Here is a 15,965-nt window from a genome sequence, read left to right as displayed (position 1 = left end):
CATCTTCTAGTGAGTGTCTACCAAGTTTGTTCAAATAAAAGCCCTGGGGTCAAAATTGGCCCCGCCCCAGGGGGTCTTTGATTTCCCTATATGCATATAGTAAAAACTTAAAAAATCTTCTTTTAGAGAACCCAAAGAGCTAGAGCTAAGATATTTAGCATGAAACATTTTCTAATGAGTGTCTACCAAGTTTGTTCAAATAAAAGCCCTGGGGTCAAAATTGGCCCCGCCCCAGGGGGTCATTGATTTTCCCTATATGCATATAGTAAAAACTTAAAAAATCTTCTTTTAAAGAAACACAAAGAGCTAGAGCTAAGATATTTAGCATGAAACATGTTCTAATGGGTGTCTACCAAGTTTGTTCAAATAAAAGCCCTGTGGTCAAAATTGGCCCCGCCCCGGGGGTCATTGATTTTCCTTATATGTGAATAGCAAAAACTTAAAAAATCTTCTTTGAAAAAACCCAAATAGCTAGAGTTTAGATATTAAGCATGAAACATCTTCTAGTGAATGTCTACAAATTTTGTTCAAATAAAAGCCCTGGAGTCAAGATTGGCCCAGCCCCGGGTGTTATTGATTTTCCTTATATGTGTATAGCAAAAACTTTAAAATCTTCTTTGAAAAAAACCGAATGAGCTAGAGCTTAGATGTTTAGCATGAAACATCTTTTTATGGGTGTTGACCAAGTTTGTTCAAATAAAAGCCCTTGGGTTAAAATTGGCCCTGCCGGGGGGAGGGGAGAAGGGGGGAGATAGATTGTTGTTTTTCATTATATGTGTGTAGTAAAAACTTAACATCATGAAACATCTTCTAATGGGTGTCTTCCAAGTTTGTTCAAATAAAAGCCCTGGGGTTTTAACTGGCCACGCTCCGGGTGCCTTTATACAGGTGAGCGACCTCAGGGCCATCATGGCCCTCTTGTCTAGAAAATTTATCAAATGTATTCACAGCAAACTTTGTTAACTTGTTCATTATCAATATGTGATGCCAAAAGGGCAGATAATGTATAAAAAGATAAGTTTTGCCTCTTGTATGACTTGGAATTGTTTGCCCTTATTAACCATTTTGGGAAGGTTTATCAGTGTTCGAAATTAGCAGTCCTATAGCCCCAGACTACTAAATTTCACCTCGGGCTACCAACTTTGCACAGTAAAATGCCCGACCAATCTACTGTATTTTCAGAGGCAATATAAACAACTGTTTTGTGAACAAATGAATTGTGCTAGTGAAATGTCTTTTGGGCTAGTGAATATTCCAATCTGGTAGTCCGACCAGCCTAGTCTATTCAAATCCTAATTTCTTACACTGGTTTATTCTAAAAATCTTATTTATTCTCTTCAAACTTGGGTTTTGTTTAGATTGCATTATCTTATTTTATCAGCTAATCAATTGCTGTACACTTTTGGAGAATAATGCCCTTTTCTGTTTAGGTTTTGTCATATTATTTAGTATTGAGAAAATTGAAGTGTGCTGACAGCAGATTCATCTTGTTTTCTTCAGAACTGAAGTACCTTTCATTCCAATTTAAGAGTGTGTTCATGTTTAAGTTACAAATGTCAGATAAAAAGACTGCATTTTATGATCTAAATAGTTGTAATATGTTTATTGGACAGACTCAAATATTCAGTGTTTATGAAACTGAAGAAATGTATTTTCATTTCATTGAATTAGATAAATTTCAGGTTATACTTCATTTGTTTTCAGGATGATTTACTCTCCGAACTGGACACTTTACAATCCAGTAAGGAACTGTCGTTAATGGAACTATGTCACAGTGTTGAAAAAGCCACAGAGAAGCTAGAAGATGGCTGTAGCTTCACAGAACATGTTCTAAACAATGGTAGTGCTCTACAGTTACTCCTCATGAAGAAAACAATTTCGAGCCAGCTGTTATCCTTGATTAATAACACACCCAATCCTGATGTTAATGTTCATATTGACTTTAAAACAAATAGTTCTGAGTTTGAAGAGGCCGTAAAGAAAACGTTTGGAAGTTTCAAGAAAGAAGAGGACATTAAAACTGGTCCATGTGCAGTAAGTATGCAACATTATTCAGGAACCACTTCTTAAAGGGAGGTCATGTTTCCACTGTTAAATCCACACTTTTTTCATTCACTAATAGCATTAGAATTGAGAAAAAAGTGTTTCCCATGTTGCCCTGATGAAGTATTTATGACATTGAAAGCTTGTGAAAAAAAGAACCCTATTTGTGATATTTTTCACATGAATATCTTGAGGTGTTCTTTCCCATGACGTGTAAAATAAAATATAACATCTAAATCATATGGAATTTCACAGTTTTGAAAAGTCATTAAATAAATACATTGGGAATTCTTCAATTGAGTCAACTGGTAATTTATATTGAGGAAATTGGCCTCAAGTTGCTATCTGACAGACTTGTATCACCGAGTACAAGTACTGTGTTATAAACTGTTTGCACCTGTTAACTTGCATTGTAATATGTGATGTAAGTTGCTAATGATTGATATTGTGATATATTTTGTATTTTAATCATGACTGAATGCATTTGTCTCATTGGAATGTTGATGCTTCTACCTATTAAACTTTAGTTGCAATTAAATATTGAAGAGAAATCTTAAGGTCTTGCCTCACATCATTTGATGAAACACAGAGCCTCATACAAACAAAACTGTGATTGGAATTTAAAACATTGTTGGCAGCTGTATTTGAGTTTAGATTGACTTTCAATTGTGCCTACACATTGTGTCAAAACGTGAAAATCTTTGGAATGGTAATTTCTTGTGGTTATGTCAGAACATAGTGATTACAAGAATTAATCTTTTTCTATTTCAGTTGCCAGAGCGACCATTGTCATCACTGCATTCTTCCTTTGAGAATGAAGGTTTCAATCTGCACTCAGGCATTCTTAGTCCCGATACAACAATTATGCCACCAGTTCATAATGACTTTATGAATATGACACCAAGTATTACACCAGGCACTATCGGAGAATTCAGTTTCCCCCACAGCTTTTCTAACATGCCACCAAGCGCTATACCTATTGGTCGCAGCAGGTCTACTATTGAAAGTCGAAGTCATGACAGCCGGAGTCATTCACGTAATTCACACAGTCCTGCTATGTCAGACAGTGGAATTTCTGTGGATGCCGGTAGCACAAACAGCAACTCAAGTGCTCCGCTGGTGAACATCGCAGCTCTGGCCAAGCTTGGAACAGTTGGTTACAGTGCCCAAGGTATGGGCGGTTGTAGCGGGCTCGCTGATTTAATGCCATCAGCTCCAGAAAACAGTTAGTCAGAATTTCTTGTCCCAATTTCGATGTTGTCACAGCACTAGTTTGCCTTGTCACCCATAAGTTTCTTTTGTTTTGGACTATTTTTGCTCCCCCCAAAAATTCATTCTTTTAATACCTCCTGTTTCCTTCTAACATAGTATTAACATTTCTTAAATCTTGTTTTTAAACTGCACAAGATGTCTTGGGAAAGGTTTTATTTTTTGATTTGCAAAATTCTTCCCTCCAATTTTGATAATCTGTTGAGCTGTTAGCATAGTTTTTAGGGTCCTCTTTGACCCTTTATCTTAGCCTTTAGAAACTAGTTATGCATGTAGTATACTGTTACTGTAAAATCATTTATTATAAGTGAACTAAGACTTTTATAGTTGGCCATTGTGGCAAAGTAGTTAAAGCATGTGACTTTGAAAATAAGACAAATTTGTTTTACATCAATATACTTGATAAAACTATAGAAAAGGTCACTTGTCTATAAATATAGTATTGGTTTCTTTAGAATAAGTAATATCCTAGTTGCCAATGGAATGAAAATACATTTATTTAAAAATGTCTGTTTATGTGAAATGATAAAAACAAATCGAATGTCCTGCATGGAAATAAATGACTTTACAGTGCTGTAGTTATATTTAGTAGTTATAGAACTTGCTTTCATTGTTTTTATTTGAATCCAATAGATAACCTATTTAAGGTATTTCATCCAATATAGCTAATTTAAATGCAGTCGTCTGTCTTATTCAGTGTCACATTACTTGTTACTTTTTGTGATACTATGAATTTATAATGACAGAAAAAAAGTTTGATTTGATAGGTCAAAATGGATGAAGTACTTTAGATATTAAGACTAAGAACAATACAGTCTGAAGCATGTTTCTTAATTTGAGTATAATCAAAGCTTGAAGATTTGTATGTTTATAAACCTGCAAGTTGGTCAGGTAAAAGGGGAAGATAATTGTATATTTACATTCTAATTGCAAGGTTATTAGTATACCAACACGACTTGTGTTACCAGTCACAGAAAATAACTGTTTTAATTAAGAACATTTTACTAATTTTTAGGAGCATGCTTAAAAAAACTGAATTTTTTTTGGTTGTTTTTTTTGGTTGTTTTTTTATCAAACAAGCATATAAAGAATTGTTATCTAAGTATGGATCATTAAAGTTAGATTAATAAGTTATAATTTGTATCTCATTAATCTGCAGTGTCATTGGTTTAATTATTTAAAAAATGTGTTCCTAGTTTATAAAGTTAGTATTTGTTCCAGAGCAACAGATAAGCTTTAAAAGTGAATTGGGTATTACTCCATCATTTCCTTTGGAATTGGGTATTGGCTCCATTTAATTGGGTATTCAAAAACTCGATACCCTATGATTACAAGATCAATTGGGTATTCAATTATGAAGATATGTATTTTATGGTTTCAATATCAATAAAATTAAATTTAGATATCTTAACTGTTTTAAAAAGAAAATAGGATGAACAATTTACTAGAACTTTTCACAATTGTTTTATTTTTATATAAAATGCTCCTGTTATATTTCATAATATTTTTAACAAGTTCGTTATCTGACTGATTTTTGATTATTTGCGACTGTTTTGTTCTTTTGTACGACGCCATATTGCTTTTCAAAGCGTCTATTGTTACAGCTGGGACCTACTTATTGACGGTCTCCGCAAAATCAACGGTCTCTGCCGGTCTGTAAAGACCGTCAACCTGAGTAGACAAATCGACGGTCTCATGCTTAGTCGGTCTTTGGAGACCGGGGACCGTCGAAGACCGGAGACCGTTGATAAGTTGGCATTGATTTGGGAATATTCGGATATCATGCATATCGATATAATTTGTCCAAAACTACGAGTGTACAACAGATTAATTTTGCGGTGATGAAAATGACAATACGCACAGGTTTTTAAGACAATTGCGTATTTTAATTTTTTTAATGGGTTTAGATACGCATTCTTAAAAAATCAATTGCGTATTTTATAAAATTTATTGCGTAAATACGCAAATACGCGCCTTATCTGTTGCTCTGTGTTCTGTTCCTTATAGATGCAGATTAATGAATTTTCAATATATATATTCTTTTTAATGATATTAAATGAATATGCAAACAAAATGATATCATAGTATATGTAGCAAATAACTTTACTAGAATGTTTGTGTATAATTTTCAAGAGGAAAACTTGAAAGACTGTTATTTTTCATTTAAAGCCTGGTACTCCGTTTCTTTAGATTCTTTAAGATTCTTTATTAACTTCTCTAATGATTAGTCAGAACAGTAGATTTACCTATTTTCAGGATGTTTAAGCAATTTTGTGTGGTTATCTTAAATTAAAGTTGGATGATTTTGTATGTATAGGTCAAGTCACCATTAATGGACATGTTGTGCCAGGATTGAACATGAGCAACATTTCTGGTATGCCACCAGTTTCTAGCCGTGGTCCAACCCCTATATCTGAAGTAGGTATGCCATCAAATAACAGACCACAAACACCCAATCTTGAGACATTGGCTGGCCTGTTGAATCGTAATAATTCGAGTGTGTTGGATACTGGAAATATGGAGGCTTTGGGAACTTTTGGACTTGGTGCAAGTGGAGGAAACATAACACCTAATACTGGGACTCTTACACCAACTTGTGAGTACCTTTTACTTCATTTGTCTATTTTACAATTATATTACAATTTTTAACTTGCCAAAATGGAAGTTTCTTGGTCAGGACTTTTTTTCACAAGTTGGGGAAGCAGTCCTGCTCTTAATTTTGGGGAGAAATTTCATGGTATATTTGCAAAAGGGGAAGAAAAACTTGATGTAAGCATAGTTTTTGGGGAAAATTGCATGATTTTAAAGAATTTTTCTTTGAGAAGCAGCCGTACAACGGCCCCTGCTAAAGAAGGAAAAAGAGCCCTGTAATGCCAATCTAGTTAAGGAACAGTAGCATCAACATTTATCAGCCTCTCGTTGTATCAGTCGCATATGATACCATTGTGATTTGTTACATTTTTGTCTGGACCTATAACTACCAGTTTTTGATGGATCATTTGTTTACAATTTGGCATAAATAATAGTCTTCAAGAATTCTAAACAATTACTGAGAAATACTCACCTACAGCTGAGACCCTCAGTCTAAGGGAAAAAAAACTTGATATAAAACCCTAACAAATGACTGTAATATGATGTTAATATATGTGTAATGATGATTTATAAACAGATGATGATATAACTACTGTAGGTGGGCTAAGTGACAGCACAAGTTCAATGAACACGATTGGTTCAAACCAGAGTGGCATGATGAATATGACAACAGGACCACCTGTCAGAAGAGCCAACAAAATGAGTGCTATGCAGATCAGGTAAGTACAGTTAATTGGTATATACTTCAGGATAAAATGATGTTCTAGACTTGTATTTGATATTTATTTGAAAGTGAGACAACAATAGTAAATGAAAAAAGGAAAGGCAGCAGTTTATTTACAAATTTTTGCGGGATTGTCTGAAATTGTAACTTAATTAAATTTTTTTATTGAATAAATTAAACAGTAACAGTTGAAGAAAATAAGTAATTGTGTGTTTTTGGCTGATTTGATTGTCAGTTAGATCTTGTATTTGAAAATACATATATAATATTCTGTGAATGTAACTTCAGGTGTAAATTTGGTCAGCTTGGACCTGGAAAAGGTCAGTTTAACTCGCCTCATGGCTTCTGTCTTGGTAGTGAGGAAGACATCATAGTTGCGGACACAAACAACCACCGTGTGCAGGTGTTTGAAAAGACTGGCGAATTCAAATATCAGTTTGGAATACCAGGTTAGTTAAAATAATGGTCATATAATTTTAATCTGCATGATGGCAGAGTTTTATATCTGAATAGATACATGCTGAATTAATTCAAACCAAACCTGAAATATTGATGATGATAAATTCACAGACCTGTTCTGAATGAACAGTGAGGTAGTGTTTTATATCTGAAATAATTCACAATGAATGAAAACCAGTTTTATGTTAAGTTAATTGACAAGTGTGTCAATATAAATGATGATAAATTCACAGACCTGTTCTGAATGTACAGTGAGGATGTGTTTTATATCTGAAATAATTATGACTCCCAAAAATTTTGCGAGATATTATTTTTGCCGTCGCTGTCTTTATGCATTCAGCTTGTCCAGCTTTCACAGGTCAAACTCTTGTGGGGGCTTTAAACCGAACTTCACAGGAGTGATAAGTACCCTCACTAGTTGTACATATCATCGGCACATTCCGCTGCACTGCCTAAGATGGCCACCACAGCTGTAAATAAAAGAAATCCTGTGCGTTTTTCACCGGTCAAACTACTGGCGAGATTTTGACCTTACTTCACAGGAATGATAAGTACCATATGTAGTTGTGGGAGACATGTTTTTGTGACATAAACCTCTTCTAGTTAAAGATGAATGAAAACCAGTTTAATGTTCCATTAAAAGTGATCCATATTTATGATGATAAATTCACAGACCTGTTCTGAATGAACAGTGAGGTAGTGTTTTATATCTGAAATAATTTATAATGAAAGAAAGTTTTATTTTTATGCCCCCACAATGTGGGAGCATATAGCGTTGCACTTGTCCGTCCATCCGTACGTCCCGAAATCTTGTGAACGCAACTCCTCTTAAACCGGATGGCAGATTTTGCTTAAACTTACAGGGATGAACAACCCTAATGTGTAGATGGTAGTAAAGGAAGGAATTTTCAATTCTGCGACCAAATTTAAGAGAATTATGGCCCTTTGTTGATTTTTTCACTATAAACTATGTAGAAATTTTGTGAACGCAACTCCTCTTAAACCCGATGGCAGATTTTGCTTAAACTTACAGGGATGAAAAACCTTAATGTGTAGATGGTAGTAAAGGGAGGAATTTTTGCTGCGACCAAATTTAACAGAATTATGGCCCTTTGTTGATTTTTGTGCCCCGACGTTAGTGGCGGGCATTTAGATTTACCCTTGTCCGTCCTTCCGTCCGTTCACTTTTGTGTCGCACGTAACTCAAAAAGTATTTGACCTAGAGTCATGAAACTTTACAGGAATGTTGATCAGCATGTGTAGTTGTGCACCTGGGTATTTTCGTGTGGATATTTTTAGTATTTTCAGAGTTATTGCCCTTGACTTAGTAAAATTTTGCAATTTTCAACTTGTGTCGCATGTAACTCAAAAAGTATTTGACCTAGAGTCATGAAACTTTACAGGAATGTTGATCAGCATGTGTAGTTGTGCACCTGGGTATTTTCGTGTGGATATCTTTAGTATTTTCAGAGTTATTGCCCTTGACTTAGTAAAATTTTGCAATTTTCAACTTGTTTCGCATGTAACTCAAAAAGTATTTGACCTAGAGTCATGAAACTTTACAGGAATGTTGATCAGCATGTGTAGTTGTGCACCTGGGTATTTTCATGTGGATATTTTTAGTATTTTCAGAGTTATTGCCCTTGACTTAGTAAAATTTTGCAATTTTCAACTTGTGTCGCACTTAACTCAAAAAGTATTTGACCTAGAGTCATGAAACTTTACAGGAATGTTGATCAGCATGTGTACTTGTGCACCTGGGTATTTTCATCTGGATATTTTTAGTATTTTCAGAGTTATTGCCCTTGACTTAGTAAAATTTTGCAATTTTCAACTTGTGTCGCACGTAACTCGGAAAGTATTTGACCTAGAGTCATGAAACTTTACAGGAATGTTGATCAGCATGTGTAGTTGTGCACCTGGGTATTTTTGTGTGGATATTTTTAGTATTTTCAGAGTTATTGCCCTTGACTTAGTAAAATTTTGCAATTTTCAACTTGTGTCGCACGTAACTCGGAAAGTATTTGACCTAGAGTCATGAAACTTTACAGGAATGTTGATCAGCATGTGTAGTTGTGCACCTGGGTATTTTCGTGTGGATATTTTTTGTATTTTCAGAGTAATTGCTCTTGACCTAGTAAAATTTTGCAATTTTCAACTTGTGTCGCATGTAACTCAAAAAGTATTTGACCTAGAGTCATGTAACTTTACAGGAATATTGATCAGCATGTGTAGTTGTGCACCTGGGTATTTTCGTCTGGATTTATTTAGTATTTTTAGAGTTATTGCCCTTCACTTAGAAAATTTTGCAATTTTCAACTTGTGTCGCAAGTTACTCAAAAAGGATTTGACATAGTCATTAAACCTTATGGGCAGGTTGCTCAGCATATTTAGATTTGCACCTCGGGTTTCACTTGTGGATTTATCCAGTATTTGTAGAGTTATTTCCCTTGACTTAGTAAAAAGATTGACAGAACAGTGGCACGGTGGGGGCACCCGTGTCCTATGGACACATTTCTAGTTTCACTATATAATATGTAGAAATTTTGTGAATGCAACTCGTCTTAAACCGGATGGCAGATTTTGCTTAAACTTACAGGGATTAACAACCTTAATGTGTAGCTGGTAGTAAAGGAAGGAATTTTTGCTGTGACCAAATTTAACAGAATTATGGCCCTTTATTGATTTTTTCACAATATACTATGTGGAAATTTTCTGAACGCAACTCCTCTTTAACCGGATGGCAGATTTTGCTTAAACTTCCAGGGATTAACAACCTTAATGTGTAGATGGTATTAAAGGAAGGAATTTTTGCTGCGACCAAATTTAACAGAATTATGGCCCTTTGTTGATTTTTAGTTTTCAACTTGTGGCACATGTAGTCCAAAAAATGTTTGACCTAGAGTCATAAGATTGACAGAACAGTGGCGTGTGGGGGCATCCGTGTCCTATGGACACATTTCTAGTTTTGTCGTTGTCCATGTTGATGATGATAAAATCACAGACCTGTTCTGACTGAACAGTGAGGTAGTGTTTTATATCTGAAATAATTCATGAGTTATGAAAATTGGTATTATGTTTAATGCCTTTGACAAGTGTGTCAATATAAATGATGATAATTCACAGACCTGTTCTGAATGAACAGTGAGATAGTGTTTTATATCTGAAATAATTCATGATTTATGAAAATGAGTATTATGTTTAATGCCTTTGACAAGTGTGTCAATATAAATGATGATAATTCACAGACCTGTTCTGAATGAACAGTGAGATAGTGTTTTATATCTGAAATAATTCATGATTTATGAAAATGAGTATTATGTTTAATGCCTTTGACAAGTGTGTCAATATAAATGATGATAATTCACAGACCTGTTCTGAATGAACAGTGAGATAGTGTTTTATATCTGAAATAATTCATGATTTATGAAAATGAGTATTATGTTTAATGCCTTTGACAAGTGTGTCAACATTAATGATGATAATTCACAGACCTGTTCTGAATGTACAGTGAGGAAGTGTTTTATATCTGAAACAATTTATAGTGAATGAAAGTCAACTTTATGTTTAGTGTTTTTGACAAGTGTGTCAACATTAATGATGATAATTCACAGACCTGTTCTGAATGTACAGTGAGGTAGTGTTTTATATCTGAAATAATTTATAATGAAAGAAAAATAGATTTATGTTTATTGCCTTTGACAAGAATGTCAATATTAATGATGATAAATTCACAGACCTGTTCTGAATGTACAGTGAGGTAGTGTTTTATATCTGAAATAATTTATAATGAATGAAAGTCAACTTTATGTTTAGTGTTTTTGACAAGTGTGTCAACATTAATGATGATAATTCACAGACCTGTTCTGAATGTACAGTGAGGTAGTGTTTTATATCTGAAACAATTTATAGTGAATGAAAGTCAACTTTATGTTTAGTGTTTTTGACAAGTGTGTCAACATTAATGATGATAATTCACAGACCTGTTCTGAATGAACAGTGAGGTAGTGTTTTATATCTGAAATAATTCATGAGTTATGAAAATTAGTATTATGTTTAATGCCTTTGACAAGTGTGTCAATATAAATGATGATAAATTCACAGACCTGTTCTGAATGAACAGTGAGGTAGTGTTTTATATCTGAAATAATTCATGAGTTATGAAAATTGGTATTGTGTTTAATGCCTTTGACAAGTGTGTCAATATAAATGATGATAATTCACAGACCTGTTCTGAATGAACAGTGAGATAGTGTTTTATATCTGAAATAATTCATGAGTTATGAAAATTAGTATTATGTTTAATGCCTTGGACAAGTGTGTCAATATAAATGATGATAAATTCACAGACCTGTTCTGAATGAACAGTGAGATAGTGTTTTATATCTGAAATAATTCATGAGTTATGAAAATTAGTATTATGTTTAATGCCTTGGACAAGTGTGTCAATATAAATGATGATAAATTCACAGACCTGTTCTGAATGAACAGTGAGGTAGTGTTTTATATCTGAAATAATTCATGAGTTATGAAAATTGGTATTATGTTTAATGCCTTTGACAAGTGTGTCAATATAAATGATGATAATTCACAGACCTGTTCTGAATGAACAGTGAGGTAGTGTTTTATATCTGAAATAATTCATGAGTTATGAAAATTGGTATTATGTTTAATGCCTTTGACAAGTGTGTCAATATAAATGATGATAATTCACAGACCTGTTCTGAATGAACAGTGAGATAGTGTTTTATATCTGAAATAATTCATGATTTATGAAAATGAGTATTATGTTTAATGCCTTTGACAAGTGTGTCAATATAAATGATGATAATTCACAGACCTGTTCTGAATGAACAGTGAGATAGTGTTTTATATCTGAAATAATTCATGATTTATGAAAATGAGTATTATGTTTAATGCCTTTGACAAGTGTGTCAACATTAATGATGATAATTCACAGACCTGTTCTGAATGTACAGTGAGGTAGTGTTTTATATCTGAAACAATTTATAGTGAATGAAAGTCAACTTTATGTTTAGTGTTTTTGACAAGTGTGTCAACATTAATGATGATAATTCACAGACCTGTTCTGAATGTACAGTGAGGTAGTGTTTTATATCTGAAACAATTTATAGTGAATGAAAGTCAACTTTATGTTTAGTGTTTTTGACAAGTGTGTCAACATTAATGATGATAATTCACAGACCTGTTCTGAATTTACAGTGAGGTTGTGTTTATGTCTGAAATAATGTATGATAAATGAAATCCAGGTTTATTTTGAGTGCCTTTTGATCAAGTTTTTCCATATTTATGATGAGTGTGAGTTAGAGCCTAAAATAAAATCATTCTTCTTGACTCAAAATAATTGATAATACAGAGCCCTCAATCTACCAAATCCGGCTGCAGTCACACATCCCACTAACAGAGGTAAAAATTCCCACTCAAAACATGTAAAATGCAATTTAAAAAATAGAAAAGTTTTGCTGTTTTTGACAAGTTTTCTGTTTCATATGGCTTGATATTTGTATGGATGCATGGGAAGACCTGTGTCTAAGGGTGAGGGCCCTTGCATAATAAGGCTCCTAACATAACCGCTAAGTTGTGTGTTCAGTCAAGGCAGATTAAATTTATAATGTAAAGAAGAGGATCCATGACTGTTTTATTCTTCGGTCAAGATAATTATTACAATGATTAACACTGGGAGATGAATTATTCATTATATAGCAAATATTAACCTTTATTGATGATGATAAATTCACAGACCTGTTCCAAATGGACAGTGAGGAAGTGTTTTATATCTGAAACAATTGAAATCCATCAACTACAGGGTTAATAAATGTATGAAATGCTTTTGAGAAGAAAGGAAGTCCAGACTGTGACACACCATTATATAACCCCTGAATATTTCCATCATTCTTGAAAAGACAGATTCCAGAAGAAAAAGAAATAAAAACAAAAAAAGAGACGAAATTAGTGTCACAGTTTAAAGAATTTTTGTTTCTTTATTCATTCATGGCTTTATATTTATCTAAGGTTGTACATGTATATTATTTATATAACCTGGTGAAACTTAACCAAAATGGAGATTTAATAATCATTTCACTTTGTCATTTGGTGAAAAGGACTGTTTGATATTTCAAATTTGAAATGTTTTTAATAATCCTTTTTCGTGAATAGGTCGAGAGGAGGGTCAACTATGGTACCCAAGGAAAGTTGCTGTGATGAGAAACTCTGGAAAATTCATTGTGTGTGACAGAGGCAACGAAAGATCAAGGATGCAGATTTTCACTAAGAACGGACACTTTGTGAAGAAGATTGCAATCCGTTACATTGATATTGTTGCTGGTCTTGCCATCACAAGCCAAGGTATATCAGTTCATAAAAGGCTTTCTTTTTGATTTTAATTAAATGATAGTTATGTTTGAAAGACCATTTCATTTAGCCCATGAGCTTTACTATGGATGAGTGAATTAAAACATTTGCACCATCTATCAAAGTTTGAAAATCATATTTGGTTTATACAGAATTTATTTTAGTTTGATTGTGTAGGACTTTCAAATCCGTTCCTGGAACCAACCAGTACAGAGCAATGAGTGTAAAGTTTCTTGCTCAAGGAAACAACAACATGCTCCTGACTGGGTTTGAACCCATGCGGCTAGAGATCATGCTTGTTCATATTTGTTATGTGAATATGCCATCCAGATTGCTTTTGTAATGTTCATGCTTATGTCAAGGTGCCTTTCAATGACTTGTGTAATAATGAAAAGAAATTTTGGATTCTGTTGTCTTGAAATAAGTCAATTATAATGAAAACTGATGTTTCAGGTAACATTGTGGCTGTTGACAGTGTATCACCCACAGTGTTTGTTATCAGTGAAGGTGGGGAGCTGATCAAATGGTTTGACTGCAGTGACTATATGAGGGAACCGTCAGATATTGCCATTAGTGGCAAAGAGTACTTTGTTTGTGATTTCAAGGTGAGATTTTTTAATTTTAAGTAAAAACAGGTAAAAAAGCATTGAATGATTTTGCATGTGTTTGAGACATCGACCTTTGATTGAAACATCAATATGGGCCATCCATTTATTTCAAAGAGATCATTATAAATTTTGACATTTCACAACTTGAGAACCACTGAGTAGATTCTTAATGACATAAAATAGTGCACATATTCCCAGAAGCAAGATACAGGGAAGTCATTCAGAGATAATTTACTATTACACTGTAGAAGGACCACCGTGTTACTCCACTTGTTGAATATACGAGATGTTTTAGAGCCTGGGCAGTGGTAATGAAACATAATATTTTATGATTGCAGGGCCACTGTGTGGTTGTGTTCAATGAGGAGGGTCACTTTCAGCGTCGTATTGGATGTGAGAACATCACCAACTACCCTAATGGTATCGACATCAGCGATGCAGGAGATGTTTTGGTTGGCGATAGTCATGGTAACCGGTTCCATGTGGCCGTGTTCCAGCGCGATGGTTCCCTTATTGGAGAGTTTGAATGCCCATATGTAAAAGTAAGCCGATGCTGTGGGCTGAAGATAACATCGGAAGGTTATGTTGTCACACTGGCCAAGAATAATCATCATGTGCTGGTATTGAACACCCTTTATATCAGCTAAGCTGAGTTTGAGTCTACATTGAAGAAAGTCTAGGATAGAAAAAGCTTCCTACTTAAAAATATTTCAAGTCAACTTTGATACATACATGTACCCATTTTTATGGTGGCATTTTGTAACAGACATAAGTAACCTTATCAATTTATTTATGTTACATAATTTTAAAGTATAAGCGAATCCTTTGCTGTGATTGGCCACTAACTTGCTAGATAAATCTTGGATTGTTATGATTTTTTTGTTTGTTAAGTTAACAGATGCAAAGATAGGATCTGGCTTCACTGTAGTGGGTTTTGCTGCCGTGATGCTCTATCTTTGTGAGAAAAAAAGACACTAAAATTCTTATATAAGCTAACTTTGTGACATACATATGCAGATATCCGGTTATTTTGTATCCAAAGTTTGAAAAAACAGTATACATATATACATAGTGTTTATTTTACTTAGATTCAATATTCATATAGTTGCTTACATGAGTACAAATCCTTGGGGAATCATAACTTTTTTTTGAGATGGATCAATGGCTGATATGCTTCTGTGTGTGATACATATATCATTACAAATTTCAGTATTCAGTATATGATATATACATTTAATTTACTTAATAAAAAAAAGAAATCAAATTAACAAAAAAAAGTATGTTAACATGAATTTTTTTTGAGTGTAAGCAATGATAACATTTTTTGTTTAATTTGTAATCTCACCCTAAGATGCAATTGTTTACAAATTATATATTATGATAATTTTTTATTATTACTTTATATTATATAAATAGTGCACTTTAACAAATTAGTATGGTTGAAAAATGATTTATATTATTTTGAACTGCTGAAAAACAGTTTAAAAGTGGATTAGGGTAGCAATTGTTTATATACTTGTTGATTTTACAGCTTATGTTTTAATACTTTAGCATTGTGTATTATTAGTATCCAGAGCACAGAAAGGCCTTGAAGTGTTTGACAGTTGATTTGCTCTGTATTGTTTTATATGTGCGCGCAATTAAGGTTTAGGTCTAACATCTATGTTTTATTATGTCCTAATTAATATATGTGAGAGTTTTATCCTACTTTGTAAATGGAAGCGCTGACTGATAATTTAAAGGTTATCAAAATACGATTGTTGAAATAAAGCAATCGATTGTAGTTGGGTCACATTGAATGGAAGAGAAGGTTTGCCTAACATAATATAACCGTAACACTGTTGGAATGACAGTCCTGACACAATGGTGAGAGATGCTCCATAGCTGTCTGTTTAATA

The 15,965-nt window shown here is 33.7% G+C and overlaps 1 protein-coding gene across 4 annotated transcripts in view; it reads left to right on the top strand.

Annotated features, from left to right (window-relative positions):
• LOC132752128 (B-box type zinc finger protein ncl-1-like) overlaps positions 1 to 15,326 on the top strand; it is a 30,502-nt gene extending 15,176 nt beyond the window's left edge. For 2 of the 4 annotated variants that reach the window (XM_060742410.1, XM_060742409.1), the window contains exons 6-13: positions 1,705 to 2,034; positions 2,815 to 3,268; positions 5,630 to 5,908; positions 6,482 to 6,623; positions 6,917 to 7,077; positions 13,265 to 13,453; positions 13,913 to 14,064; positions 14,406 to 15,326. In XM_060742410.1, coding sequence (XP_060598393.1) covers positions 1,705 to 2,034; positions 2,815 to 3,268; positions 5,630 to 5,908; positions 6,482 to 6,623; positions 6,917 to 7,077; positions 13,265 to 13,453; positions 13,913 to 14,064; positions 14,406 to 14,714 — 2,016 coding nt within the window. In that variant the 3' untranslated portion in view covers positions 14,715 to 15,326. The remainder of the gene's footprint in view (positions 1 to 1,704; positions 2,035 to 2,814; positions 3,269 to 5,629; positions 5,909 to 6,481; positions 6,624 to 6,916; positions 7,078 to 13,264; positions 13,454 to 13,912; positions 14,065 to 14,405) is intronic. The other 2 variants (XM_060742412.1, XM_060742411.1) reach the window with 2 other exon arrangements.
• The last annotated feature ends 639 nt before the right edge of the window (positions 15,327 to 15,965 follow it).

The sequence above is a fragment of the Ruditapes philippinarum genome, unplaced genomic scaffold, assembly GCF_026571515.1.
Source record: "Ruditapes philippinarum isolate M1 unplaced genomic scaffold, ASM2657151v2 ctg585_1_1_1_1, whole genome shotgun sequence".
NCBI lineage: Eukaryota > Metazoa > Mollusca > Bivalvia > Venerida > Veneridae > Ruditapes > Ruditapes philippinarum.
Note: the sequence above shows the minus strand (reverse complement) of the source record. Positions and strands in the feature narration are given on the sequence as shown.